This window comes from Zalophus californianus, chromosome 14, assembly GCF_009762305.2.
Source record: "Zalophus californianus isolate mZalCal1 chromosome 14, mZalCal1.pri.v2, whole genome shotgun sequence".
Classification (NCBI taxonomy): domain Eukaryota; kingdom Metazoa; phylum Chordata; class Mammalia; order Carnivora; family Otariidae; genus Zalophus; species Zalophus californianus.
In genome coordinates this window covers 80651827-80679639 of record NC_045608.1, presented here as the reverse complement: position 1 = coordinate 80679639, position 27813 = coordinate 80651827, and the positions used below count along the sequence as shown (strand labels likewise).

General features: G+C 47.5%; 1 protein-coding gene across 2 annotated transcripts in view; it reads left to right on the top strand.

Annotated features, from left to right (window-relative positions):
* The window catches only part of BCL2 (BCL2 apoptosis regulator), a 167408-nt gene that overhangs the window by 123759 nt on the left and 15836 nt on the right, over nt 1-27813 (top strand). Inside the window, exon 3 of one of the 2 annotated variants that reach the window (XM_027575635.1) lies at nt 1394-1740. The exons of the other annotated variant lie outside the window; for it this stretch is intronic. Coding sequence (XP_027431436.1) covers nt 1394-1432 — 39 coding nt within the window. The 3' untranslated portion in view covers nt 1433-1740. Of the gene's footprint in view, nt 1-1393; nt 1741-27813 lie in introns of those variants that run through there. 2 annotated transcript variants of the gene reach the window in all.

Sequence of the window (27813 nt, the reverse complement as noted above, 5' to 3'; positions counted from 1 at the left end):
TTGGGTAGTTAGCACTTCACCTGCCCTTAGGAAAGGCATGTCTGGTACCTTCTATCTGAGGGGTCCCAGCAACCGACCGAAATCTGAGTATTCCTGTCCTTGGACGTACCTACCACTCACTCACTCACTCACTTATTCACTAACTCATCATTCATTATTTCACGTATTCATTCACTCACTCATTCAATCAGCAAACATTTCCTGAGCAAGCTCTTCCTCACGCTGGACCCTGCGAGGCAGACAAACTTCCTGTCATGAGTCAACAGCAAGAAGGTTCTAGAACCCTGGTCCCCAGGGACCTGACCACCCACGTGGGCCCCCTAAGCCTCCCTCACATACTCAGTGGGTCTCTAGTGTCCGAAAGGTGTGAAGAAAGGATGAGAGACAGACCCACTTTTCTCAGGCTGCATCTCATCATTATGGAAAATACTGACTGGTCTGTAAGCGATTTTATCACCAGGCTTTTCTCAACACTCGATTCCGTTCCCGCCACTGCTCCCCATCCTCATAAAGGAATATCCTGTTGGTGGACCATGCAGAATGCTGACAGGAGCAAACGGAATGGCTCGTCTGGGAAGGTACACAACCAAACGACCGTGTCCATAGTTAGAGCCGGGATCATTTTTTAGCTGTACCTTTGCTTGAAAGTGCCATCCACAGCTGTCACCTCCCTTCCGATCATCCTAAGTCACGTCTCTGGTGAGTGCTTCCCACGTCTCAGGCTTTGAAGATCCTGGCGAAGCTGGTGCCCTTGACCAGCCCCGGGTCACTCTGCTCGCAGAGGTGCAAGCCCCACAGAAAGGTCGAGAGCAGGGATCGCTTGTCCTGCAGGCTCTAAAGGTGTGTCTAAGCCGATTAGACTGCTGACTGGTCCCAGTAGCTTCGTTGTCCCCTGTGGCCCAGGCTCCAGGCAAGCTAGGCTCCCCGAGAACATTTCTGGGCACCTACAGAGTGGGGGGAGGGGAGAGTGGGGGGAGGGGAGAGCAGGGGTCCAAGGATCTGCTTTAAATCTCATCTCTGGTGATTTGGTAGCCAGCTGGTTCTGGCCACCTCTCAACTTCTCTGAGCTCAGCTCTCTCACCTTTGAATTTCTTCTTAAACCCATTGGCAAAACAGATTTAGCACCATTAGGGACCTCGAATAAACTAACCAGTGCTGGAATTCACCTGGGATGGCCTGGCACAGCTGTGGTCGCTGTTTACAGCCAGCTCAAGTCGGCTCTGATTGGCCTGGGTGCGCACCGGGCTGGCTGTTAAATACTTGGAATATGACTCCTGGAAATAATTTGTGTGAAAGTTTGCAGACAGAGGAGCACACTGTTAGCTTGTTTCACCATGGCGTTTGTGTGGCTGCCCTTTCCAAGTTGAATTTAGGATACATTCTCTATATACAGTTTTTTCATCAGCTGACAAATGAAGAATCTTCAAATTAGCTTCTGTCCTTCGAGGCTCAGCAAAGGAGGATGAGTGCGATGGTGAAGGTCGGACGTTCTTACCCAGTATTTTCCATCAGTGCTGACGACTTGGCTTCCTGACGTTCTAGGGAGTGAAACGTACTTGAACCTTGGAAAGTGACTGAAGGACCACTCAATGTCAGCCTTTTGCATGAAGATTCTATTTGAGGAAGGTGACTTTGGACATAATATGGCAGACTTCTGTAGAATGTCAAGGTCTCCCTTAACTTTGATTTGTGGTTCAGTGTGACCTCTTCGGTGAAATGGCAGACAATAAACATTTTTTAAAGGGGGTTGCTCTGTGGTTCTTAATGGCATTCCACAAAATTAAACGCGTGTGTATATAATCAATATTCGTATCTATATCTCTTTGAGGATTAAATTAAAGCTATGTGCTTTCTCCCCAGAAAAATTCACAAACAGAGGAAATTTAGCCTGATATTTTGAGGGAATAATGGATTCCCCAAAGGTGAAATTTCCTAATAAAGGATTTCTGTTATCCACAGGAGAAAACCCTGGGTCCAATGTCCCTTTCTTTGCTAAGACTGTCACTGTGTTTTTCTCACTTAAAAAGAAACTGCAAGTCAAATTTTATTATAGTCAGTATTCTACCATAAATATTTCTTTATAATCACCACTCCCTGAAATTTCTCTGCTCCTTTTGTCAAGACTGTACCCAATGATAAAAAGTCTGGTACAAAATAGCAGTTTCATGTAATTATTATAGTTCATAGGAACAGGGTTTGATATATAATAACAGGAAAAAATATTACATGGACACGTACTAATTTATTTAGAAGCTTAATTCCAATATGAGTAAATGTTTTTTCATTCCTCACTTGTACAGGGTGGAGATAGACTTTTTTCTTTCAATGTGTTTTTCCACGTCTATTTAGAGCAACCAAAATAGGAAAACTACTACACAGGTCCTAACATTCACTTCCTCCACCCATTTTCTATACTTTGTCCCAGGTCTGATGAATATAACTTTTTTAAACATGTCATTTATTTTTATTTTTATTTTAGTCTAAATGTCCCTTCAGAAACACCACAGGAAAATATTTTTAGCTTCACTAAGAAAACAAACATGTTTAAACAAATAACACCCAAAATGTTCAGGTGGAATTGGTGTTTTTGGCATTGGTGGGTTTTAATGGTGAGGCTGTAACATACAGGCTGCAAGAGAATTTTTCTCGATCTTAGGTGTGCCACTTTCTTTCAGGAATAAAAACGAAGAGAAGAACTGATCACGATGTTTATACCAGAACCAAACTTTTTGTTAGTGGGGGATTCCCTCCGACGTGGGGCTGGGGTCTGTGCCTTTTCTCCCTGAACATCAAAGGTGGTAGAGAGGAAGCAAAATGTAACGTGCTTCCATAGAGCTCTGCAAGGGTAAGTGAAGGTCGTAAACAATAATTCAAAATAAAAGTAGGACCAGGTGCCCAAGGTATGAATTGTGAACATCAGGCACTTACTGTGCCCAGGGACCATTCCAGCTCTTTGCATCTCATTTAAAACCCAGGTTCCTAGATGCTGCCTCATCTGCTCAGTTTTGATTAGCTCTGTGATTTATTCATTCTCGATAATAATACTAATAGCTAACACGGAGTACTTACCATGTTCCGGGTACCTACTTTAAGCGTGTTACATGTAATAACTCATTTAATCCTCACAAGGACTGAATGAGGTAGGTCCTATGCTTAGCTCCACTTTACAGATGAAGAAACTGAGGCACAGGGACACATTTAGCACGTTGCCCAAGACCACGCCCTAGTTTGTGCCTGAGCCAGGATCAGCCACCATGTCAGGCTTCCTCTCAGGTGGTTATAATCAGAACATGGCGATTGATTATATGAGTTTACATTGAAAAATGTGAAAGAATATAAAAAAGATCATCTCTGTTCTCCCCAAAGGTAACATTTAAAAGAGGATTGAAATTACCTTGATGATGTCCACTGGTATCTATCCCGAAAAGAAAATGCAACTCTTGTCTGCATTTAATTTGGAAAACAAGGGCTGGTTGCTTCTGACAGATCCAGAGAAGCCCGTCAAGGAATCAGTTAGGGAATGAATGTCACTAGATTGTTTTGGGTGCCTGCCTATGCCTGTAGACCCGGGCAGCCCTTGTCAGACTTTAAGAATCCAAGAAGGCAAACCAGAACCTCAGAATCAGGCCTCCGGATTCACTGCCTGTGGGCCAATAAGCAGCTCTAGTCAAAGACAGTTAAGGCCCCAAAATAAAGACTCATGACCACTGAGCCTGCTCAGTGTGTATGAAATGGTGTTTACATTCCCCTGTTTGGTCTGGGTTCTTGTAGAGAAAGCACAGTGACCATTGGTCGGCATTGTTTCTAGATACCATCCTCAGATTACCTTTCCCCTTCCCAGGGATATGCAGAGCACCTAAAAATCATTGACATTCCATGAGGACTTTTTACTCAACAGGACATGAGGGAACCTTTGGAAATTTATGCTACAGAGGCCAAATTTACCAGTGAGCGGAGCTGTTTACATTTCCCTCCAACTGGAAACAGATCAGAAGCTTTAGGGCATTAGGAAACGCAAGCTACATAACAAAATTCTGAGTTCAAGCATTTCAGGGATTTTTGGCTCTTGATGTCCGTTATGGATGATTATAACCCTGGTGTGATTCTCAGTGCAGAGTTGACGGTCTCTCTTAGAATGGCAGCCAGCTGCAACAATGACCTCTCAGACCATGGAAATGTACCCTCCAGGGCCGCCATTCCTCACCTCAGCTTTTGGCCTCGGCAGCCAAGTCCCGTGCTGAAAGGGTAGCAGCAGCTCGGGGTCCAAAGAGACTTACAGGTTCTTGGCCACAAGGGAAACAAGGATGTCCAGGAGCCCTTGAAAAGTCCTCTGGTCGGCCCTGCTGCCTTTAGGCAAGACCACCCAACCATCCCAGCCAGATGAGAACAATCCTGTTTTAAGTCCTGCAGAGAAGGAACTGCAAACTCCCTTTGTCAACTTTCACGTTGGCAAAATGATCTTTGGTAGCTAGGCTGTCCCAACAGCAAGAAAAGGAACCTGTCTAGAAAGTTGTGTGGTCTAAAATGTTCCACAGATAGACGACAGATAGATAAAGAGGGAGGTGATGGACAAATAGATGGTGGGTGAAGAAAGGAAATGAGGGAGAGGGAGAGAAAGAGGGAGACAGAGACAAAGAGAGAGAGAAAAGGTAACTGTGAAAGGTAGTTACGCCCCAAGCAGTCAGACACATGAGAAATATTAACTAGAGAATTATATGCCAGAGGAGTCCCTTTGAAACAGATGCCACCCTCCTTCATGCTCCTGGAGCATTTTCCACATACCTCTACCGTAGCACCTTATTGTGTTTCAACGTGAGAATTTGTTAGCTGTTGGTCTCCCTGGCTGGAGCGCGGGCTGCATTAGACAAGAATCGTATCTTATTCTCGTGTGTCGTCTCAGCATCTAGCTCAGGACCTCGCTCCATGGAAGGGAGGGAGGGAAAGAGGTGAGTAAGTCCACCAGTATAAATTCAGATCCTTTAAGGAGTGCATCATTCCTAATGCTTCAGTCCTTAACGTTTCCCACCCAGACTTAACCTATCTGATGTCCCATTTCCCCTCTGTAAACTGTTGCACTCAAAGTCAATATGATTATATAATCTGCCCAGGATTAGAAGGATTTGTTAATACTTATCTCTGTTTGACACCTTTCTAAGAACACCAACTCATTATAATGCTCCTTGGCTCTGAAATTATTTCCCCCCAAATACATTTCATTTGAATTCATTGTTTATATATACATATATATATAGACATTTATATATATATACATTTTCCACGATCTGGGTACTATTGCCTAGTCTTGGCCAGTGCAAGCTGGTGTGACACACTTCAGGGTATCTTCTGGGTCAGGGACTATTAGTGTACCTTATGCAAATGTTCCCAGCCAGTGCGTCCTCTGTGTATGTTCCATCACAGAGTCTGTTCTATCTCATCTGGCTCTCTTTCTACTGTTGCCACACAATGGCCGACAAGCGGTGTGGGAGTGAAAGCACCAGCTCCCAGCGCCATCAGGGCAGGTTAAGGGAAACGGGCAAAAGCCAGCTGGCAATTCAGCTTGCCGGGAAGCCCTGGGACCTGGAAAAAGGTGTCACCAACATCCTAGCCTGGAAGGGTCACTGTGAAGGGAATGGGAAGGAATGGGAGCTGGCTGGATTGTAGGGCAATGGGAAGTGACAGAGTATAATGCTAGGGACATCACTCCCCAGGGACCTTCAATGTCCAAGATTGCGTTCCTGAGCCAGGCAAGATATGCATGCATTAGCCCTGCCCCTCCAGAGTCCCTGGCAGCCAATCTGTCTGGAGTGACCACCATCCCTTCCCAGATCCAAATCCTCTCATCTTTCAAGGCCCCATCCAAGGTTTGGCCAAGTTTCTCCACCTGTAGAGAATATTCTTCTCCTTCCCTTAGAGCTGTCTCTCTCCTCCTTAGCACCTCCTGGTGTCCCTCTTCTATTAGGTTTCTCTGCCTGGGGCCACGGTACAGGGCTGTGTATAAAGCCCTGCGTGCCCACCACACCGCAGATCCTTTCTGCAGAGGGTGATGAGCTCCTGGCATTGTGTCTTGTGGGCCTCCAGGCGCATCCATAACCCATGTTGGATTGAGGCACCTGGTTTAACAAAACGACGACGGACTTGCTCACACGTAGATAGGACAGCCTGGAAGGAGATCTGAAACAAGGACTCTGCCCATTTGGGGCATTGCTTTTCAGTGATAACAGTCTGGACCAATTAGACCCTTCCTGGGAGTCGTTGCTGTTTTTAACATTGTCATATAGTTTATTTGTGATTTCCCTTGGGCTGAGGTCTTTTTTATTCCTTCGCTAGATCATAAAAAGTCCTGGAGGACAGTCTTACCGAATCATTCTTTACTTGCCCTCTGTACCTGGGCTCTTGGCGCTCAGGAAATTGTTGAGCAGGTGAATATGGCGCAGTTGGCCTGATGGCCTCACCCAAGGAGTAGACTCCTCTCATGGCTTCTCGTCAGGTTCTGCAGCCAACTCTGCAAGAGAGATGGGGATCAGAAAGGCCTCTCGGCATTACTGAGCAGGGTGAATTGGGCCACCGAGCAGGGGAGTGGAGGCAGCTGCAGCCGGCCAATGATGTGCTTGGAGGAATAAACACAGAAGATGCCTGTGGGCTCCCCAGGCCAGAGAGGTCTGAGGCTTGGGGTCTGGGAGATGGGGACAAAACAGTCCTAAAACAGTGAAGAGCCAGAGACATGAAAAGTGATAGCAGTAAGACTGCGGAGAGGGACAGACACACAAACAGAGATACCAAAGATGTTCATCCAACCCGGAACGTGTCTGCCAGTGCTAGTCAGGGCAGACTCCTGCTTCCTTCCCTGGGTGGTGAGATCCTCAGGAGCTGGGGTTACATTTTGTTCACCTTGCTGTGCCCGGAGCCCCACAGGACCCGCGTGGGGCCGGGACCACGGGAGGCTCCCAGTCATGGTTTTTAACCTGAGCTGAATTGATAAGAGGATTTCACAGCCTGTCTTGACAATATATCCAGAGGGCTACCAAGGTTTTGATCGCCTCGAATGTTATGAAGTTCTCTCCCTTAAATCTAACTGTGCTTTCTTGACACAACTTCAGTCCGTTTTCTCTCCCATGGCTTCAAATGCATGGGATGGTTTTTCAGCCATTCAAGAAGAAGGAATGCTGTATATCAAGCCTGGATTCAATAAAGCCAGATTAAAAAAAAAACAAAAAACAAAAAACCCAGCTCTTAGCATCTTCTACTACAGACACTGGTCTGGGCAGGGCTTTTTGCTTTATTGAATCCAGCTGAATAGCTTGACTACATTAATAATGGGGCTGCATTTCCAACCACTGCCTCCCAGTCTTTTCCCCTAAAAGCCTTATGGTACTTAAGCAACTGCTAATACATGAATAATTGCTGGTGGCATCATTTCCTGCCATGATTTGACCACCAGGATGAGGTTTTTCTTCTTGTACCTAATCTGGAGTTCTCAAGCCTGCCATGTGCGGGCTTGCTTGAGAATCATATTTAAAACACAGTAAACAAATCCAACTGCAGCTATGAGTTGGGCTGTATTGAGTTTCTGTCTGTTGAGAAATTAGGGATTTGGGAAGACTCTGTTGGGTGTATATAGTAAAATATTGGTCTGAAGGGGATCCTTACCTCCAGGTTGTCCAGAGATTTGAACCTGGTATCTCCACGGAGCATGGGTAGCGCCATTTAGCGGGTTCTCCAGGGTGGACTGGTAAGAGTTGTCTCCCTGCACTTCCAGGAAGATGCTATTTACTTGGCTCCCGTACTGCCATACTTCTTTTTGAAGTTTCCCTGGCAGATGACATCTAATCATTAGTTCTCTATACATGGACTTGAGCGACGGTGGTTTTTAGTACGCGTTCACGCAAGCAGGTATCCGTGTAGAGAACAAGATGAGGCACACAGCTAGAACACGAATGCAGCAGAGCCCCCGGGAGCACAGAGGACCCACGTGGCCTGTGTTTGAATCCAGCTCGGTCTGACTTACCTACTCGGCCTCTGTCCTCGTGTGTGAAGTGAGGATGATAACACCACCTCCTTCCTTGGGTCGATATGAAGTTCAGGTGAACTGATACTTGTTGAATGCTTAAATCGATGCTTGTTCATGGGGCCATGTACGTGCCTCTCATTGTATTTGTCCTTTTGTTGAAGAGTCCATATATTTATTCCTTTCCACAAAACCTCCGACTAGGATGAGCGAGAAAGTCTGCCTTTCAGCTGGCCTGCAGTCTCAGTTAACAGAGGGATAAAAATGAGGCAAACCTTGCCTGTTACGCTGTTTTGGCAAAAATAAAAGAATAGCATTTCTTTTGATCTGGAAGTTTGATTTGCCCATCGCAGTGGGCTAGGTGCTATGGGGATATGCAGGGTAAAATTCCTCCTTCCCCGCCTCAGAGAACTTGCCATCAAACTGGAGAGGCATGACTTATTCTATAACCAGTAGCAAAATAAAACCGGGGAGCAGACATAATGAAGGATCGCAGAAGTGGCGACGTCCATGGGAAGATAGCAGGCAAAGGAGTTTTTCATTTGGTTTAATAGAAAAAAGGAAGTGAGAAGGAGGTAGGAAACACTATCTAGAGTGCTTGGCAGCTGTGTCACCCGACGTCCTTCCTGCAACAATCATGTCCCTGAGCTGGGCCTTGCACCTTCTCCAGTGATAGAAGAATAAAGACAAGCTGGAGAAATAAAAACATGCTAATATGCGTGAGTTATCAAGTCAGACCACAGCAGATCCCAGGAATGTTTTTCTGTTTTAGAAATGCGGATACGGTGGGTCGTGTGCATGCATGTGCGTGCGTGTGTGTGTGTGTGTGTGTGTGTGAGAGAGAGAGAGAGAGAGAGAGAGAGAGAGATGGAGCTGTACTTCTTTAAGTCTAAAATCTGCAAGGACAGAAAGAAACAACTCAGAGTAGCTTTTGTTTATGTGGATCTTCATCGCATTAGATTTTTATGGGTTTTTCTCAGAGCTTCTTGATAGTCTACTAATACAAAATAAGTTTATTAGGTCGTTCGCCTGCCTCTTTTCCTCCTCAGGACCTTTTATTTTCTCTCGCTGGATGCTGAGCTTTGTTTCCTCTGCGGGGCTGTCCCAGGCGGGAGTGAGGAGAAGGCAGTACTCAGAGCTCATCTGTATCCTATCGCTCAGCCCCTGCGAAGTGAAGGGAAATAAACAGCACGTGGGAGGGGGAAATCTGTGTTCTAAGAACTGCTTTGGTTTACACATCTATAGATACACTTAACCAGCACTGTGGGTCACATGTACCGGCTGGTGAAACTGAGCATGACTCACTTTTAAATTACTCATAGAGCAAGAAATATGTTTCTAAAAGCCAGCGCGGCTGGCTTACACGCGGAGCCGGGGGAGGGAGCAGGCCCTCAGGCCTCCCGTGGCAGCTGGCTTGCACTGTGCATCTGGTGGGAAGAAGGGGTGCCGGGCCCAGAGCTCCTTGCCATACGTTGTATTTGGAGAATCTCCCTCGGTGGAAACCCCTGTGCTGGGGCAGTTAGTGCTTAGGATAAATTTTCGAGTTAGCCAATCTTTCTTGTACGGGCTCGCTTTGTAATTGGCACTAGAACGCTTCCATAACTCGGGCTAGTGGTGGAGACCACACCAAGGGAGCCTGAAGTATGGAAAAGTATGTCCCTTCCACCAGAGGTCAGGTAGGGAGAGGCCAAGGAGAGAAAGGTCTAAGAGCATCGTGGAGGACAGGGACTTCATCGGAGCCCTGAAGGGCTTCGTTCGCTGTGAAGGAGAAGGAATTCCAGCCCAAGCAAGATGGAAAAACCATCTGAGCAAAAAGAAAGTAGAAGGGACAGAGGTTGCACCCGCAATTTTTTTTTGCTGGGGGTCTACATTTTTTTGACATAAAAAATATATATACAAGACAAGAAAACAATCACCAAGGGAGCCCAAGGCACCACTTACTAAATTGGTCCAAAAGAGGGATTTCACCAAATGCAAATGAACAAAGAACAATACATGTGACTCAAAATATCCGTTATGCTCTTATGCGAGAGGGTGTGAGGCAGGGAGGTGACCTTTGAAAGGTTCTAAAGTTGTAAACTTTTGCAACCACATTGTTTTGATTGCTGGGGGATTTAAGAAAGGATTACCTCAGGGTACCATTTTGGAAAAGTGATTTAAAACAAACAAACAAAAAAAAACACAAAAAACTACTTCCTGCATAATATTTTAGGATTTTTTTTCATTCTGTGTTTGCTTTGAAGACCTACAGTCCGAACGTCCATGAAGTAGCTCAGCCTCACATGAGAAACGAACGCCCAGAACGGTAGAGGGGCCTGTCGGCTGCTCAGGCTGGCCTTCCACTCCTGGTCCCTCTGCCAGTTCGGTTCCCTGGAGCAAGGGTACCCCCCGCTCCCACCCCAAAGGAAGTACGCCGGGCCTTGGTTTTGCTCCCAGCCCAGCCCCTCCCCCCGTGGACAGGCCAGCAGGACAACACCATGTCAAAGCACTGTCCCTTACTCTGGGCCAGACATTCCCTGCTGGTCTCTGAAATTTGGGAAACAGGAAATGTTAAGAAAATTTCTAATTTGCCTGGTCATGTGAACTCCCTCTGATGATGTTGCAACAGAATTTTGGAAAGGCGTGCTGTGCTCTGAGCCGTGCTTGCTTGCACCCTCCTAATCGGAGAGCGTTTGCTCCTTTGAGACTATGGTCCATTTGACTACTGAGCCTCAACTTCCCTCTTTCTAAACATGTAAACCCCGATGCCTAAAGAACAAAACCAGAAAAACCCATGCAATCTGTTCCATGATCAAGCGCCAGCCAACTGGGTTGCTGAGAAGGGCCTGCGTGCCTGTCCCTGAAAAGCCCCTTGGCATTCAATAAAAGCACCCATCCCGGGCAAACGTGCCTGTGCAGGCTCCCGCACCGGCTTCAGAACCTCCACTACCTGTGTTTGTAGGAGATGATGGATGATTAGCCTTTCTTCCCACACATTTGGCTTTGATAATTTCCACGCAAAAACATTCAGATGCAAATAATTTAAAAACAAAGTGGCTTCAAGGGATCTTTCTGGGAGGATGGAAATGCTGCGTATCTTGATGGGGGAGTACATTCCAGGGGTGTATGCTTTTGTCAAAATTCATCAAATGGTACACAGAAAACGTGTTCATTTTGCTGTATGTAAATGATACCTTGATGGGAATTTTTAAAATAATAAAGCGGCGTGAGTTTAGGAAAAAATAACAAGTGGGTGTGATGTAAATGACCCCATTTAAAGAGATCTAGAAACATAAGGGTCCTCCAGCAGAAACTAAAAAATGTGTGTTATGTGGGCAGTCCCCACTGTGCGGGAGATCTTTGCAAGGTGAGCAGATTCAGCCCAGCTTATAGACACGACAGCTGGCTATGTGCACGCGTCTGTGTTTTCATATGTGGGGTTTTTTTTTTTATCTTTATGTCCATTTTCGTTTGGCTCATTTCCCTGTTCAATTGGATTTTGTCTTCTATTGCCTGAATATGACTCCCCCACAGTACCTAATATCCCAGGCCTGCAAGCAGTGAATGCCCAATAAATGTCCACTCACCCCATGAGATGGAGTGCTTTCCCTCCCTCTGGAACGTTCTACTGAAATTCGCCAGCGCATCTTGGCCTTAAATGCCTATGTAAAACTGGAAAGCAAAAGGAGAACCATCCATACTTGTGCTACTTTTGAGAAAATTCCCAGCTCTCTCTGCTTCTAAAAACACCCACTTCGGAACTTACTTTGGAAAAACTACTTTTGCCCCACAAGAAAAAGAAAACTTGTACTCCATAAGTTGTGATATTTATTTTAAAGCAAGAAAACGGAGTTAATGATTATGTCTGAATGTGGGCGAGTGGGGGCAAAGGTACCCTTGCTTTTCCTCCTTTTCATGGCGAATCAGAGCAGGTGTGGAAATTCCCACAAGTTACACTGTGTCCGTTTACACGTTTGTATACAGAGTTTCATGGTGGTTGTTGTGTTTTTTTTTTTTTTTCTGAAAGCCTTTCTTTTGTCATCATCTCATCTTGAAACTAGAGAGGAAGGGAATGGAAGGGCAAATTGCTAATATCAGAGCCTTCTGGAAATTCCCCTTTTATGGTACATGAGTCTTTCTTAAGAATAGTTCTCTTTCAGTTGTGTTTTTGTGAGTTTAGTGAACATCACTCTGCCCAGCCCTGCCTCTGGCATGATCCTGGCTCTCTAGAGCATGGGGCTGCCTGGACAGAGCTGAGGGATGAAAACTTGGTTTGCACTGCTTGAGGGGAAAAGGGTCTCATATAGATACTTGGTTTTAAAGTAGATACACAGAGCAGAAATCCATATTCACATGATTTAAAATAATTAACATATCCAGTACCTTTCATAAGCTGATGACTCTCCCATGAACTAATGACTCACCGCTGTATGGGGGGTAGACAGGCAGCTGTATAAATATCTATTGACATTTTGTGTTAATGTACATGTCAGTTCCAGTTACAGCCTGGCTTAATCGAAGCCGACTGACCTGTTTTCAAGTCAATGCAATGCCAGCTTATTTTAAAGCAAAATGCTTTTTTTCCCCACATAGCTTCAGAAGATGCCTTCTTGAAGTTAAGGCTGTAGGCCTTGGATTCTGGGGCTGGGACACACTGGTGTGCGACGTGCCCCCACCTAGACAGGGCCATCGTGGGGCCAGCAGGTGGAAGGGGCCCCTCCGCAGGAAGGGCGATCTTACTGCACCTGTGACTGGCTGGCAGGCTGCCTGAGGGGCTCGGAGGGCCCAGCACAGACTGATGCTTGGAATGTGGGGAGCGTGAGACAGCCAATCCCAAGGCTGGGCTCTGAGGGACTATGCTAATTAGCAAAGCCCGTGCTAGGGTCAGGTCACTGGGTGGCCAGGTAAACGGTATCAGGTGATTTCTGCACCAGCAGACAGACGGGGGGCGGTGGGCTAAGGACTTCACTGCAGAGTTGCTCTCGGCAGTTACTTATTAATTACACCTCAAGGCACTGCTAGGTTAGACAAGAAAAAATACTCCTCCAGCAACTCTCTCTGACTTCCTCTCTCCCCCAACATCCTCACAATCCACTCCTCCAGCGTGGGAAACTGGGGAGACCTCCTACCTGGGGACTCAGGACAGCCAGCCTCCCAGGCCGCTGGGACACACAGCCTGTTCCCTCCTCAAAGAAACCCTAGATTCTAGGCCAGGTGAGTTTAGACCCGGTCGGAGCTTTTCTTATGAAAGGTCTTGACTTCTGAGTTTCTTTTTCCTGCTACGCTGAGCCCTCTATGTTTGTTTTCTTTCTAATTTTGGCTTTAAAAATAAAAGAAAAGAATGTTTGGGTACAGGGTAAAAGTTTTGTCATATCCAGATTGGAAACTCCCTAGTCACCCTGAAACCGGACAGGTGCCTGTTTGTTTCTCTGTCAATAAACAGTGTGTGCTTCGCCCAGAAGTAAACCACTGGTAGCCACAGAGGACACGGGCCTGTTGCAGTGTTCAAGAAGGACCCAATGGGCCTGACTTAGGAGCAAAGGCTGCCTCTCCCCTTCTTTTTTGATCTTCTGATAGAGACCACATAGTGTTCTCTTCACGGTATTTTGATGGCATATGGCACATAAACACAGGTGTGACCTTTACACCATGCACAGAGTTACAGTCTAATAAGTGAGAGAAGATAAAACCAGCTGGAGTTTAAGGTTAAAGCTGAAAACAGCTAATACGAATTTTCACTGCAAACATTATGCCACAGAGCCCGGCATAGGTGCGCTCTAAGGGACTCTGTTCGGTTGCCCCTTGCATGGTTTTTACAGACCAGCTCCAGGCAAAGGGTTTCCATGAAATAAGCCATCTCTTGAGGTATAGAAATACTTGGTGACACGCACTCTGGGGATGCCATCCGGGCCTGCCTTCCCGGTGACCGTGTTCCTCCTGCCCCGCTGGATGGAGGGGAGTGTGGGGAACTTTGTTTTAAATAAGGCAAGGTGATGTGTCTGGTCCTGGCTTCTCTGCTGCATGGCACTTCACTTCTTTGAGGCTCTGTTTCCTCGCTTAAAAAATAAAGGGCCTTGGAACCCATTCCTTCAGCTTCTTGCATTCTGGTTTTTTTCTGGATGGAGGCACAGCCTGGAAGCCTAGCGCCATTTGGGTACTTAATTCCTGAGGGGGGGAAAAATGTCAGAACCACAATTAACTTAATTGTTTATTTGTGCAGAGGCTTTCTTAGTTAACTCCAGAACTTGCCATCTGAATTGGAAGGAGGGTGGCCCCCGGGTTCATGTTCACAGAAGGAGCTGCTGTGGCTTTTTCCCCCGCTGAGCAGCCAGCTCAGAGGAGAGGAGAGGAGAAGCTGGAGAGCAGAGTCTCCACCAGAGTTTGCACCTCTGCCCCAGAGCTGCCTCTGGGCAAACCCTTTTACCTGAATCTCTGGTTGGCCAGGAAGTCAGGACTCTGGGCGCAGAGCCCCTGTGAGGTTATGAAATCCACCGGTTTGCAGTTCCTGAGCAGAGCAGGAGAGGGGCCCTCGCACCAGGACGTGGGCCTCCGAAGGAAGCCTCTGTTTCTGTGAAGGTCAAGTGGCGGGGCAGGTGGACACGCGGCATTCTTGTGATGCTCAGGTGAGGGTGAGTGGAGGGAAGTGGAACTCCGGGCCTTTGGGGCGGGCCTGCAGCCCTCTAAGGCGGGGCTTCTCACCAGGGCTGAGTTTTGCCTTCCCACAGAGGAAGGCCTGGAGACCGTTCTGGTTGTTGCAGCTAGGCGGCGGCGGCGGCGGCGGCGGCGGCGGCGGCGGGGTTGGGGGGGGAGGGGAATGGAGCATATTTGAATTTCGTGGGTAGAGGCCACAGATGCTGCTAAACATCCTAGGATGCCCCCCCCAAGAGAGAATCACGTAGCCCAAAATGTCAACTGATCCTAAAGCTGGTCAGATTTTCTAAGTTGAAAGCACTGGGTTCCTTCACTTCTCTGCCCCACCCCCCCACCTCAGCCTTTTGTATTTCTTTTTCTTTTCTTTTCTTTTCTTTTCTTCTTCTCCACAAACTTCATGACTATTTACTGGGCATTCAGGGATAAAATGGTTTCTGGCCTTGAGAAATGCCCTCAGGCAAGACAGTGAGAGCGGAAGTCCCAGGAACACTAAGTGCACCTTACCTTGGTCCCACCTGTGGTCCCTCCTGGGGTCCTGGGAAACAGGATGAGCCTCTGATCTGCAGAGAGAAAATGAGGGGAGGGGGCAGAAGAGAGGGGGTGTGACCGGGGCGCCGGGGAAAGAAAGGAGGAGAGGGTTGCCCGCCCCTCTTCCCCCCCCACCAGCACCTACCCCCAGCTGCTGCGTTTCTAAGCCCAACCACCTCACCTGCTTGTCCTCTCCCGCTCCATCTCAGCCACTGTCCGCCTCTTCCCCCTACACACCAACAGGGGGCAGCAGAGAGCAGCTGACAGAGCCCAAAGCGGCAGACCCAACCTGGGAACCATCCCATCACCTAGATGCAGAGCGCCCTTTGGCTTCGGTCCCAACAAGTTGATGCTCTGAGACCCTCCTCCTCCACCAGCCTCTCTCCACACCCTCGACCCTGGGAGAGCTCTCCCCCCACCCAGCGCACCGCACAACCTGCGCCAACCTGGCCCCGGATCAGGTTCCGTCTGGTGACTCATCTGATGTTACTGCCTTGCTGTGTGGTTTCTCAACCTTTCAAACGAGGCTGTTTTTGCCTCGTCCGGCTGACTGGCCATCCCCTGAGGTGGGAGCTGTGCCCTGACCCCTGCGGTTTCCCCCAGGCCCCGGGCCAGCCCTGTTCCTGGAGTCAGTGTTCAGGTCGGTGGATTGATGGAGGAGGCACGGCTGTGTCCCCTCGTTCGCGCCCTCGAACCAGCCTCGCAGCCAGCGCCATCACCGCTTCATCTTTATGGGTGAATAGCTGAGGCTCAGAGGCATTAGACATCTTGGCCAAGATCTTAAAGCTAGGAAATAGTAGACTTGGAAATCCAAGTCGACGTTCTAGACTCTACCACACACCCCATGGCCGTTCCAGTCAGAGATGGCTGTGGTGGGGAGGTAACGGGGCTTGGTCAAGAAGGGCTTCACAGAGGAGGTGATGTGTGAGCAGAGTGTTGAGAGGCACGAGGATGTGGTGGGAGCTGGGGTCAGCTGGAGGGGTGCGGTTTCAGCTGATGCTGCCCGTAGGTCCATGGAGTTTAAGGCCTCAGCTGGGTGGGGCTGGAGGCGTGGGACAGGGCCAGGTCACCCCCTGGGGAATGGGGAGTCGCTCGGGGCATTTGAATGAGAGAGAAGGATTCGATCATTTGTGCTTTAAGAGCAACCCCCAGCAGCAGCACGGAGGGCAGGCTGGAGGGACGCGGGGCGGTGCGGAGATGGGGAGCGATGCAGCAGGTTGAAGGGAGGTGGCATCAGAGGACCGGAAAGAGGATCCATCCGTGTGGCAGAGAAGGCAGTGACGGGGGTGGGTGGGGAGGGGAGAGGGAGAGGCTGGGAATCCCTTCTGGGCTTCCCACTAGGTGGTGGGCTGCCCCGGGGCAGCCCGGGGCTTTGGAGGCAGATTATGGGAAGGCTTAAGGAGTGCGTTGGGTTTGAGGTACCTGATGTATATGTGGATACATTTGGTTCTAGATTAGGGTTCGATGGCTCATTGGACAGCCATCGGCATAAAGGGCCCTTAGCAAAGTCGTAGCTGAAATCAAGGAAGAGAATGAGGTCTCTACCGCTTGGGGGCGGCTGGTTCCCTAAGTCCCTCCCTCTGCGCAGAATAGCACAGCCTTACCTGTGTCCCTAAGCTACCTACTCCAGGTTGACAGGAATGACCCACGGTGGGAAGGTTCAGGGAGGTGATGAATAAATGCTTTTTTTCCCCTTTCTGTACCATTGAGAGTTCACGAATACCCGCAGCTTCCACAGCCAGGCGGCCCCTTCCCAGGGTCACATCTGATTCGTGAGCATTGTCCTATGGAAGGCTCCTCTCCTCTTCATTATACCAGCTGTCTGTGTTCCTCTGGATCTGCCATTGGCTTTTGAAGTTTCCAGCTCTGCGTGGAGCTTTCCAGTGGGACCTGATGGCTTACTACAGTTAGATGTTCTTTCTGTTGCCTGATGAGGACCAGGCTGGCCTTTCTGCCCTGGGATCTGGAGGCAGTACCTTCTGCTGACTCCAGAACTCTTCTCCTGGGCACGTAGCTGACCGCTCAAAGGCATCAGGCCTAGTTTGAATTTTTTTTTTTTTTTAAGAATCACCTTGACTAATGATGTTAGGCAATAAGATTCTAAGATCAAAAACAGCAAGCCCCTGCAAAGAGAAATTTACCAGCTTCAGACTTTGCACATTGCTATTTTCATGGGTGCATTTCCTACCACCTCCTTATAAAGAAAGTCCCCAGGAAAGGGACATCGAGATATTTGACAGATAAATGAAAGACAAGAATGGAAGGGAATTGCAGTTACTGGATGCCGGTCCCTGTGCTGAGTGCTTCACAGAGGCCCCTTGTCCTGGTGATGACTCTAGAACTATAGACTGACTTTCCGCATTTTATGAATTAAGAAATGGAGGCTCAGAGAGGTTGAAGACCTTATCTTGCGTGAGTTAGATTGAATCATTCCCGGGAAAGAAAGAAGAACAGGTAACTCATCCAACTCATTGATGCAGCTAGTAATGTGCAGAGTTCAGGTTCGAGCCCAGATCTGCCTTATTCAAGTGCTCGTGCTCTACCCCTCCATCAGGCTTCATCCTCAGGGGGTGGAAGGAGGAGGCACAGAATCAGAGGGCGAGCGAGGTCATTTTTCGGGTGAGAGAGAGCTGAACTTGTGTGGGTATGCTAGCCTCTTACATTTTCTGCTGAAGGAGCCACTGGCCAATAGGTAGAAAATACCAAAATTGAAGACACGGTGAGGCATTATCACCTGGCCAGTCCACCATCCCGCTCTAATGGGTATTCTCTAATTTCTCCAAACCCAAGTAATTACATCTTTGGGTAAGAAAGGAACCTCTGGTAGGTGCTGAGGACAGACCCATGAATTCTTATTCTTTTGTCTCCTGGGAACACTTTTCACTTTATCATTTAGTAGTAGGAACACTTCGGGGCAGCACCGTGCAGGCAGATGGGTTGGCTAGTTTGACAAAAAGCCCGGTGCACAAATGCTAGAAAAATTAAAGAGTAGATTTCATCATCCCAACCCCTTCTGACCTCACTTAACTCAACAGCAAAATCTCAGGCATGTGGATGAATTTGGGGGAAGGTTTTTACCAATTAATGAAAAAAAAAGCCCTTTAATTTTAGAATCTCTTGGAAGAGATCTGTTTTTAAAATTTCAAGTACCTAGAATTGGGCACACACGGAGTGTTGTTGCCAAGTGGTGGCTTTGCTTAGTGAATAATGACCACATCAAAACACCAGGCTCAGTATGTTGTGCTCCATTTCTGGTCCCATAACAGTTACATCAGTTTGGTGTCAAATACATGTTTCTAAAGAAGCCGAACACTGTTTTCTCTTACTTAGATAAACAAACTCCTTGATGTCTATTTATAACTACTTGTTAGTGAGTCTCTTGTAAGCTATACAACGCGGTTGGAACCCGAAGGAGATGTTTTGCAGGTTGGCCGCTGAGTAAAGACTGTTTTGCTCAGGGTCTCAGTATCTCCTACCCAAGCCCCTGCTTGCAGTTCTGAATTAGTATTTTTCAGAAAGTCATCCAAAGCTGTCCTGCGGCTGCTGTAGATTATGTACGGAGAGAGCCGCTACCAGCATTGCTTCTTTCTGTGAAGGAGCCTGGCCTTGAGAATTAGCCAACGGGCCCATTTAACTCTGCTTCCTAGCTCATTTATCCAAGGGCTCGATGCACCACTGAAAACCTTCCTATAACAGAAAGCCAGTGTTTGGGGGGCATTTGGTTTCAACTTGCTTGTGTTTGAACATTTATATTTATAATCGTGCTAATCTCTAAGGGACTCAAATCACATTAAGAGCTTTATCTAAGGCTGCCAAGGAAATTAGCATGTATCCACATGACTGGGAATGATGAGAAATTGGGTTGGGCCTACAGAAATGTAATAAGCTCCGACTTTCATTTCCATTATCTTCTCCATGAGATTTTGTTTTTAAACCCACGCAGTCAGGCCTGGGTACACATTTCCCCCTCTGCCTCCGGCTCGTGCCGTCACCCTCACCGCAGCCCCTCACCGCTGTGCCCAGCTTGCGTGGATGAACTGGCCCACTTCGTCTCCTCCTTCTCTGAACCCCCACGGCCCGTGTCTCCATGCCTGTTAGGTCTTTCCTTTCTTGTATGGCTCCCTCCTGGCTTCTCACAGACTTTTCTCCGACTAGAGGGAGAAGAATGTTTGTGAGTCTCTCTTAGTTCACCCCAGAGTTTAGGTCAAGCTAGTCACATAACTGCACCCAGTCAATAATGTGGGATGGACGGTTAGTCAGGCAGGGGGTGGACTGGCGTGGGGGGAGGCACATGGGCCAGAGGGGAAAGTAGCTTAGGGTCACCACAGACACTGTCAGCGTGGGGAAGGGAATTTTGGGGGGAAATCTAAACAGATGAATTTGATCAATCAGGCTAATTTATACAAAAAGCACAAGAAGGGGAAAGTTCCCTGTGAGCAATTGGAGAGACGAAAGAGAAGCAGGGAATGCCCCTGACTGCATTACAGAAAGGGAAACCAAGATGACTTGTCAAGTAATTTGTTGAAGCTAAAATGAGAGCTCAATGTAGTCAGGATGAAAAGAGGCTGGCTGGCCCCTTTGCCTGCTCGGAGGAGACATGGCTTGGTACTCTTTGAAGAATGTCGCCTGTCAGTCTAGAAGAATATGACTGGAGTCATCCAGTGGAGGTTGGAAGAGTCAATCCCCACTGTCCGAACCAGGAGAACTCCTTCCCAAACATTAGATTTTATGTTGCAGCCCGACCTTCCTAGAACTGTTATTGCCAGAAGTTCTGCACAATGACTTACGACTAAGCTTTAGTGTTTTGTTTTGTTTTGTTTTGTTTTGTTTTGTTTTGTTTTGAGGCATCCCTATGTAAATTTACCTCTCTATCCCTACATGGAGACTGCTGGTTTATCAGACTGAAACAGTTCACCAAAGGCCAAGTGGAGTCCGATTTTAGAATTTGTTCCAGGTTCTTGGGTACAAAGAAGGCTTAGTAATGACAGTTTCACAGCCTAAGGGGAATGTAACTTGAGAGAAGAACAATAGGAGCAAAGGCAAATATGAAGGGAAAGGATGATAGCAAATTAAGAGGGATAAGGGAAGGGGGGAAAAAACGAGTAGATATACATAGCAATAAGAGAAGAAAAATCATTACAATGCCCAGAGGACCAAAAAAGGTGATTTTTCTGTTTTTCTTTTTTTTTTTGTCTTTGGGCCCTACTGCATCCACCACTGTTGCTAGAAGGTGAGAGAGCAGGTGCTTTTTGCGGAACCCACTCTTGAGGTAACATTGCTGAAGGGAGAGGAGAGGCACCATAGCAATCTTTCTACCAGATCTCTGTTCTATTTTTTGTTTTTTGTTTTGTTTTGTTTTGTTTTGTTTTCATTTTCAGGCTGACTTAAGCAAAGTGGGGAAAAATCATATCTGGACAAAGGAAACTACTCTCCCTAAATCTAAAAGCCTTATGTCAAGAGAACCCTTTCTGGAGAGAGCCATAAGTTAAGCATTGTGCTTGATTCCAAACAAAAACTAGATAAAGGGTTAGGAATCAATATTATTAATGGCATCTCCTCTCTTCCTCACTGCTAAAGCCTCTGCCAGGCCACTCTAATAACAGTGGAAAGGAAAATTGGAGATTCCATCAAGAAAAGGCTTTTAAAGGAAGGCTGTGTTATTGCATTATTATTTGGACTCTCTCTCTGAATACATGAATGGTTCCAGGTTTTTTTTTTTTTTAAATATGGGTTGAGGGTGGCAGACTTAAATCTCACTGGGCTAGAATAATGACGTGGGCAGAAATAAGTCAAAGCTCTCTATTATCAAACAACATTTATGATAGAAATTAGCTTGATTTTTTTCTCATAATTTAAACTTTTTCAAAGAGACAGAGATGTTATATGTGAGCAAGTCCCTGCTGTATTCAAGCTTATGACATCTTGGCTCTGTGCAAGCCCTTTTTGCTAGGAGTCATTACTCTCTTTAGGGAGGCTATGTGAGAGAGTGGAGAGGCAAGGTATTTTAGGTCCAGAATTAGGGGTTTGAGTCCTGGTTCCACTATTGATTAAGTGTGTGTCCTTGAAAAAGTTACATATTCTTGATCATCTGTAAAATGGGGGTGACAACAGTCATAACTTACCTGTGGGTTGTTGTGAGGTTCACACTAGTTGGTAGATACGGGAACACTTGATCAACTCTAGTATGCCATGTGAATATTTGTTTTCATTCACAGCAAGTACCTTTATAATAAGGGGAAAGAGGAGGCTATCATTTCATTTTCAATAAAATGTTCACTTCTTATTTACTAACACTTTTTGTGTCCCACCGTGTTCAAGCCGGCAAACTCGCGACTGGGAGGACCCGTTGGCACTTCCTCTATGACATTGCATTAGTGTGAGGTTTACTCCTTATCCAGCACCTGATAACTTTTGGCCTTTAAAAATAAGGATAAAAGTCCCAGAGCCAGAAAGATTAAGGATTAAATTAAGTTTTAAAATAACACATCTTCTCATATATTCTCTTCTCATTGATATGGTGCTGGTAATTTTTAAAATTAGATTTTCCTCAGGGCATTTCATACTAAAAATGATGAAGTTCCTTGTCCCTTGTAATTGCATTTCTTTTGATTTTCTTTTATTATGACTTGCATATCACTGACACTTTTTTCCTGGAATGTTAAAAGTATACATCATCCAGCTAAAAGGAAAAAATACTGTCCTAATGAAAATGGAAAAGAGAGAGTGGATATTCCTCTCTTTTGGTTCCAAACAAGGCAAAGTCCTCATTCCTCATTCTTTGTACATGCCAAGGTTGATGTCATGGATCCAAACCAGTTTTGAGTTATCTGAAATGAAAAAAAAAAAGAAAGAAAGAAAGAAAAAGAAAAAGACATTTCAACAATCTTCTAAAGCTTGAAAAACAAATTGTCCACAGTCTGATAACCCAAAAATGAGTGAATGGATTTTCTCTGTAATTAACAGGGGGTGGGAGCTTGGAGGGACACTGGGGGAAATGTTTAAAAATGGAAAGTTTCAGTTCAAAGGGGGTGCTCTAGGAGATCCAAGAAATGCTGGAGGGGCTGAGAAGGAATAACATGGTTATCCTGAGTAACACAATTCTGTTGTCTGAGGAACAAGACTGAAAACCATAAAGTTCCTTTTGGCTGATGCATTAACTTACCACTAATGAATATTGTTGATGAGTGGTAAGTAGGACACATCCAGGGAAGGTGTTCGTTAATTCTTCATAAAAATCCTCTCTGCGTTATTGAAATATGGCTCTCATTCCGTTTGAACCATAGTCCCACATAGCTGTTGGAATAGATAGTTGGGACTTCAGGAACCATCCCTGGGATTCTCATTTCTGGTGCCGTGGTGGTTTGGGCAGTTGTTTCTTCTGTTGTCTAGAATATCAAGCACTTTCCTAAGTTCCCTCTCTATGAGGGCAGTTCCTCCCAGGTTTCCTCCCATGAAACCAGCTCTAGGAGTCAGGCTTCCCTTTGCACCTGGATGAAATGGAATGGCAATTCTAGGACTTTCGATGGGATCCAAAAAGGCCCTAGTGGCTGTGTGTCTGCCAGTGTCCCGGGCACATAACCCTTTCCATCCTCCCTGCTTCTGACACACAGACACAAAACAGAGTCCCCAAATCTACGAGTTATGTAAACTTAGATCCCAAGAGAGCCTTCAGAGGCCATGTGGGGCCTTATCTTCCTGTCACTAATGAGGCTCTTGAAACCTGGAAAGGTGACTCCCCTCACAGCAAAGAGAAAGCCTGAGTCAGTTGCGGACACTCGGACCCCACGGCTTGCCCACTGAGTGGATTGTGAAATGACCAAGAATCGCGTGATGAGTTTCTGAGTCAGTGTGCGGCTCTGCTCAGACTTAGGCCTTTGGGTGTCTTCCATCATCAGACTTTAAAACTTGGAATTCTTACTTTCTTATCAGAAGGTCCCATAGACTTGATGGCAGTGCATTTTTATTTTTTTGTTGAGATATAATTGACATATAACATTACGTTAGTTTCAGGTGTAGAACAATGATTCGATATTTATTTATGTGGTGAAATTATCGCCACAATAAATCTGTGAACATCCATCATCGTGCATAGTAATTGCAATGTTTTCCCTGTGACGAGAACTTTTAAAATCTACTGCCTCAGCACCTTTCAAATATGCAACACAGTGTTATTCACTGTAGTCACCCCTGTGCGCTACATCCGTAGGACTTATTTTATGTCTGAAGTTTGAACAGAAGGTCTTGTAGACATGACAATGAAACTATAATTTTTAATATCTAGGATTACCCTTAGTAAAACGATCTTTTCCAAGTGATGTACCAAGTTAGTAAAACTTATCTATTTGAATCTGTAACCCAGCGACCATAAACTTATGCCCAGAGTCAGACCTCTCTCAAAACCCTCCAGGTGTGTGTGAAATAACCCTAATAGGTTTTTCGCAGCTTTTCAAGTTGTTTCAGTAGGTCAGGATTTACCTCAAAAGGCATTTATCTATTTTTTTTAAGATTTGTTTATTTTAGAGAGAGAGAGCACACTTGTGCACCTGGAGGGCGGGTAGAGAGAATCTCAAGCAGACTCCCCACTGAGCATGGAGCCTGACATAGGGCATGATCCCGTGACCCTGAGATCGTGACCCAAGCTGACATCAGGAGTCAGATGCTCAACCGACTGTGCCACCCAGGCGCCCCCTACCTCAAAAAGCACTTAAGTGATGTTTCAGGTTTAAATGGAAACGGAAGGCATATAACGTTATAAGACAAGAATTTCAAGGATTAGGCAGAGGTTAAAAGCTCAGAAAAAGCAACATTTGGACATTTTTGCTCTGCTCTTTGATCCACTACATGTCCGCCTCCAGTTGTCCCATCACTACCCTGTCGGTATTTAAACCTGCAAGGGTTAACGGAGGTTGTGCAGCAAGCACCTGGCTCAGACTCCAGCCGGGGTCTGACGGCCACGGTCAGGAGCAGCAGGGACACCCTGCATGAACTCATACCCTCTCCTGCAGGTTTCAGCCCGGCCCAGATTCTCAGGTCGCGTCCATGACCAGGATCCCTCCACCAAGATGAGGGCTGACAGGGCCCCATGCAGCTATGGCCAAACCCTTCCCGTGGCTGCAGAGGCCTTGGGTGTTCATTTAGCCAACATGCAGTCCTCTCCCATCTGAGAGAGTGGGGGATTATCATCTTCCAGAAAATTCAGAGCCGGCAAAGGAAGACCAGGAACAAAAACATTCAGAGCTGAAGAATGAACTTTAGCAAGACAAGGAGGGAACGGGAGAGCAAAGCAGAAGTCAAAGACAATGGAGAACAACGGGGAATTTCGGGGCGGAATGGGATCTGGGGTGTAAGACGAGCAACCTGTCTGTGTTACAGTGGAGTCTGGAGCTCGGTGGTGAGGTGTCGGAGGACTGGCTCGGGTCCAGCCGTCTCTGCACCTCACTGTTGAGTAAAGCCACCCAGCAGGATGGAAGGTGTCCTGTGCTGAAGATCGAGCTGAGAGAAGACCCCTCATACAAAAGCGACAGACCCGGGGATCTGGCCTTCGCTCGTCCATCCTGAATCTGGAGTAGCGGAGCCATTGCCGTTGAACATATTTCCTGTCTTACAGCTCCTGACATTTTAAAGAAAGGATTTCTGGCTTGCTTGGCCTGACTGCAGCAATCACAAACTTGCCCCACAAACTAGCCTTCCAGAAACAAACTGAACCAAACATTAAAGGATTAAACACCCAGCGAGCAGATGGGTTCTTATAAAATGCTCTGTGGGCAGGTTCCTAGGAATTGAAAGGTCTCTGGCTTTGTTAAGTTATGAAAAACTTCCAAATTGAAGTCAGTAGAGCAAAGCTGTTATAGTCATGAGATGAGTCGGTGGTGCCTGGTGGGAGAAAGACCAGCTTGGCTGGCTGGCAGCCTGCTGAGCGGGGGTCAGGGCGGTGGGGGGTGGGGGGGGCACGTGCCTCCCTCACCCCTCGCTCTGCCTGTGGTGGGGGAGCTCCTCCTGTTCGTGCCTGCTGGGGACTCAGTCACTTTTGATTCAGCAGGAACCCTTGGAAGGACTGAAACCCAGTTACGGCTCTGGAGGCTCTCGGGCCACCTATGTTAATATTCTAAATAGGCTTCAAGTTGGATTTGTTTTTGTGACTTCAGGAAATTTTGCCTCCTTCACATTCCAGAATTCCCTGGGAAGCCGCCCGGTAAATAGGAGGGCTTTTTCTGAATGCTGTGGAAGGAATTTCTCCTTCAGGATTCATGCCTCTATCTTCACGGCATTTTTAAATACTCTTGAGGTGGCGCGTGAGGAATCAGCCACCAGGGCCAAACCACAGACGGAGGAATTACAGAATGCCCCACACGTTCCCGTGGGATCCAGCTCTGCAGAGCGCCCGGGGCTGGTGGCGAGGGGCCGTCCTTGAGACTTGTACTCTCTCCCTAATCACGGGGCTTCTTTCTGTTCCTGCAGCCCTGCTCACTCTGACTCGCCCCCCCCCCCCCACACCCGGCTGCACACACAGGGCCACATTAGGACCTGCCACGGTGTGGCCACCAACGCCCCCTTTGCTTCCATGTCCCAAGATGCCATCCCTCCTTCTCGTCCCTCATGCACACTCCTTCGGGCTCAGCCCCTGTTCCCTGCAGCCCATCTGAAAGACTCCTGATGCACTGATTGAGCATTCCCTGTCACTCCTCAGGCTTTTTGTTTAACCTCTCATACTTACCTCTTATCTCCGCCACACCTCAGTCTCGTACTTCTTTTCTGTCTCCCCTAAGAGAAGCAAAGTGTGGGGTTAAAAAAGCACATGCCTGGAGAGTGGCAGAGGCCCTGATTCAAATTGCAGCTTTGCCACCATGAGCTGTGTGACCTGGGGCACGTTGTATAACCTCTCTGGCCCCCGTCTCTCCTGTATAATGTCATTTATAAGAGCCACCTTGTGAGGTTTGGCACCACAGTGAGCTCTCGCTCCTCATCCCAGAAGTAGACACTAAATAAATCCTTCCAGAAGTGGTGTGGCTGTGGTTGGATTGCTTGATGCAGATATGGCCAAATGAGAGATCAAAGCCAAAAGCACCCAGGGCCACAGTGATGAAAGAGGACCCAGGCAGGGCCAGGGAGGGCCATCCAGAATTTTGCACTCATTTTGTAATGAAAAGCATGTTGCACGTGGATCCAGTATTCATGCACTTGGCCAAGGGCTTCCCTCGGTGGAAATAACAATTTGCTGGACCCAAAGTCCTGCCTGAAGGCTCTACCAGCCCAGACTTGAGCTTCTTCTTATGACCTTAGGGGCGAACAGTATTTCCAGGGAGACACTGCTGTCTCTGAGTCGCCCCACTGGAAGAGTGTTTGTGGAGCTTCTGATTCAGGCCAGGCGCTGTATCGGGCTTAAGGAGCTTGTTGTCGTATAGACAGAGCCCCACCGGCCACTAGCTTTTCCCCGGCAGCACAGAGTGCCGGGCCGTGCGCAGAGCAGGTGCTCCGTGCCTGTTGGCATCATGAAATTTGCCTGAGCTGACTGGCCCCAGGGTGTCAGCGGTGGCAGGAGCCTGCGAGGCCGTGTGGGGCTGAGGTTTGGCTCCCATTCTGGGTCCAGCCAGCAAATACGTGAGCACGTTCGGCAGACGGCCCCCACGGGCTCCTCGCTGCCAGCTGAAACCGCGTCCAAGCATATGATGGGAAAGGACCGTTGCCTGGGAAGTCAAGCTCCCCGGGGCACAGCCTCTCTCCTTGTAAGTGGCCACAGCCAGCCACACGGACGGGCCTTTCCCAGCGAGCACGTGTCATGCTCTGACCTTATCGATGTCCACAGTGGGTCAGGCAGCTGTCAGCTCTCCTCCTGGAAGCTGTGCTGATGCGAGATTTAACCCGCCCCCCGCTACTGGAAGCTCATCTGTGATTGCTTTCAGGCTCCGCGGGCACGCACGTGTGTGTGTCCCTCTCTTTCTGTGTGTGTCTCCCTCTTTGAGTCTGTCTACGTCTGTCTCGCTCTGTCTCTCTCTCTCTCTCTGTATACATGGCCCTGTACTGTTCTGGCAACGGGGAGCCTCCACAGTCAGAAGTTCTTTGCCACAAACATCTCTGAGTGAAGCCACGGGAGCATATCTGCATCCCTGCGTGAATGAGCCCGAATCCAGAACCACCACGCTGACCTTGCCCGGGGCTTTGTCCCGGCACGCACAGATGCCATTGACAGAGACTCAGCGTTTTCCTTGTGACAGAGAGGTCCACTATCCTCCCTGGACACAGGAAGACTGTCTGATGCGGAAGGAAGAAAATTGTCAACGAGCCAGGCAGTGCGCCTTGAAATACATCTGTTTTTGTTCACATTGAGTCTTTCCAGGTGAGCTGAACTAAATCATAAACTACAAAATGAAAGCAGATTTTTCTTAGCACGCGCATATGGAACCCACTGAGCAAGTTCACCGCTGTGCTCCTGCCTCTTCCCCAGGGCGTGGAGGGTATACTCACTTGTCTCCTACGGAGGTTGGATCCACGGTGTAGGGCACAGGCTTCTCCCATGGGCTGCTCAGGTATCGCCTTGCTCGTTTTGACCATCACACAATGACTCACGGGGCTGCAGAATCGGGGAAGTGGGAACAGGGTAAGGCTTATTATATCTCAGGACACTTTGGAGCACGATCTTTTTTCAGCATCCT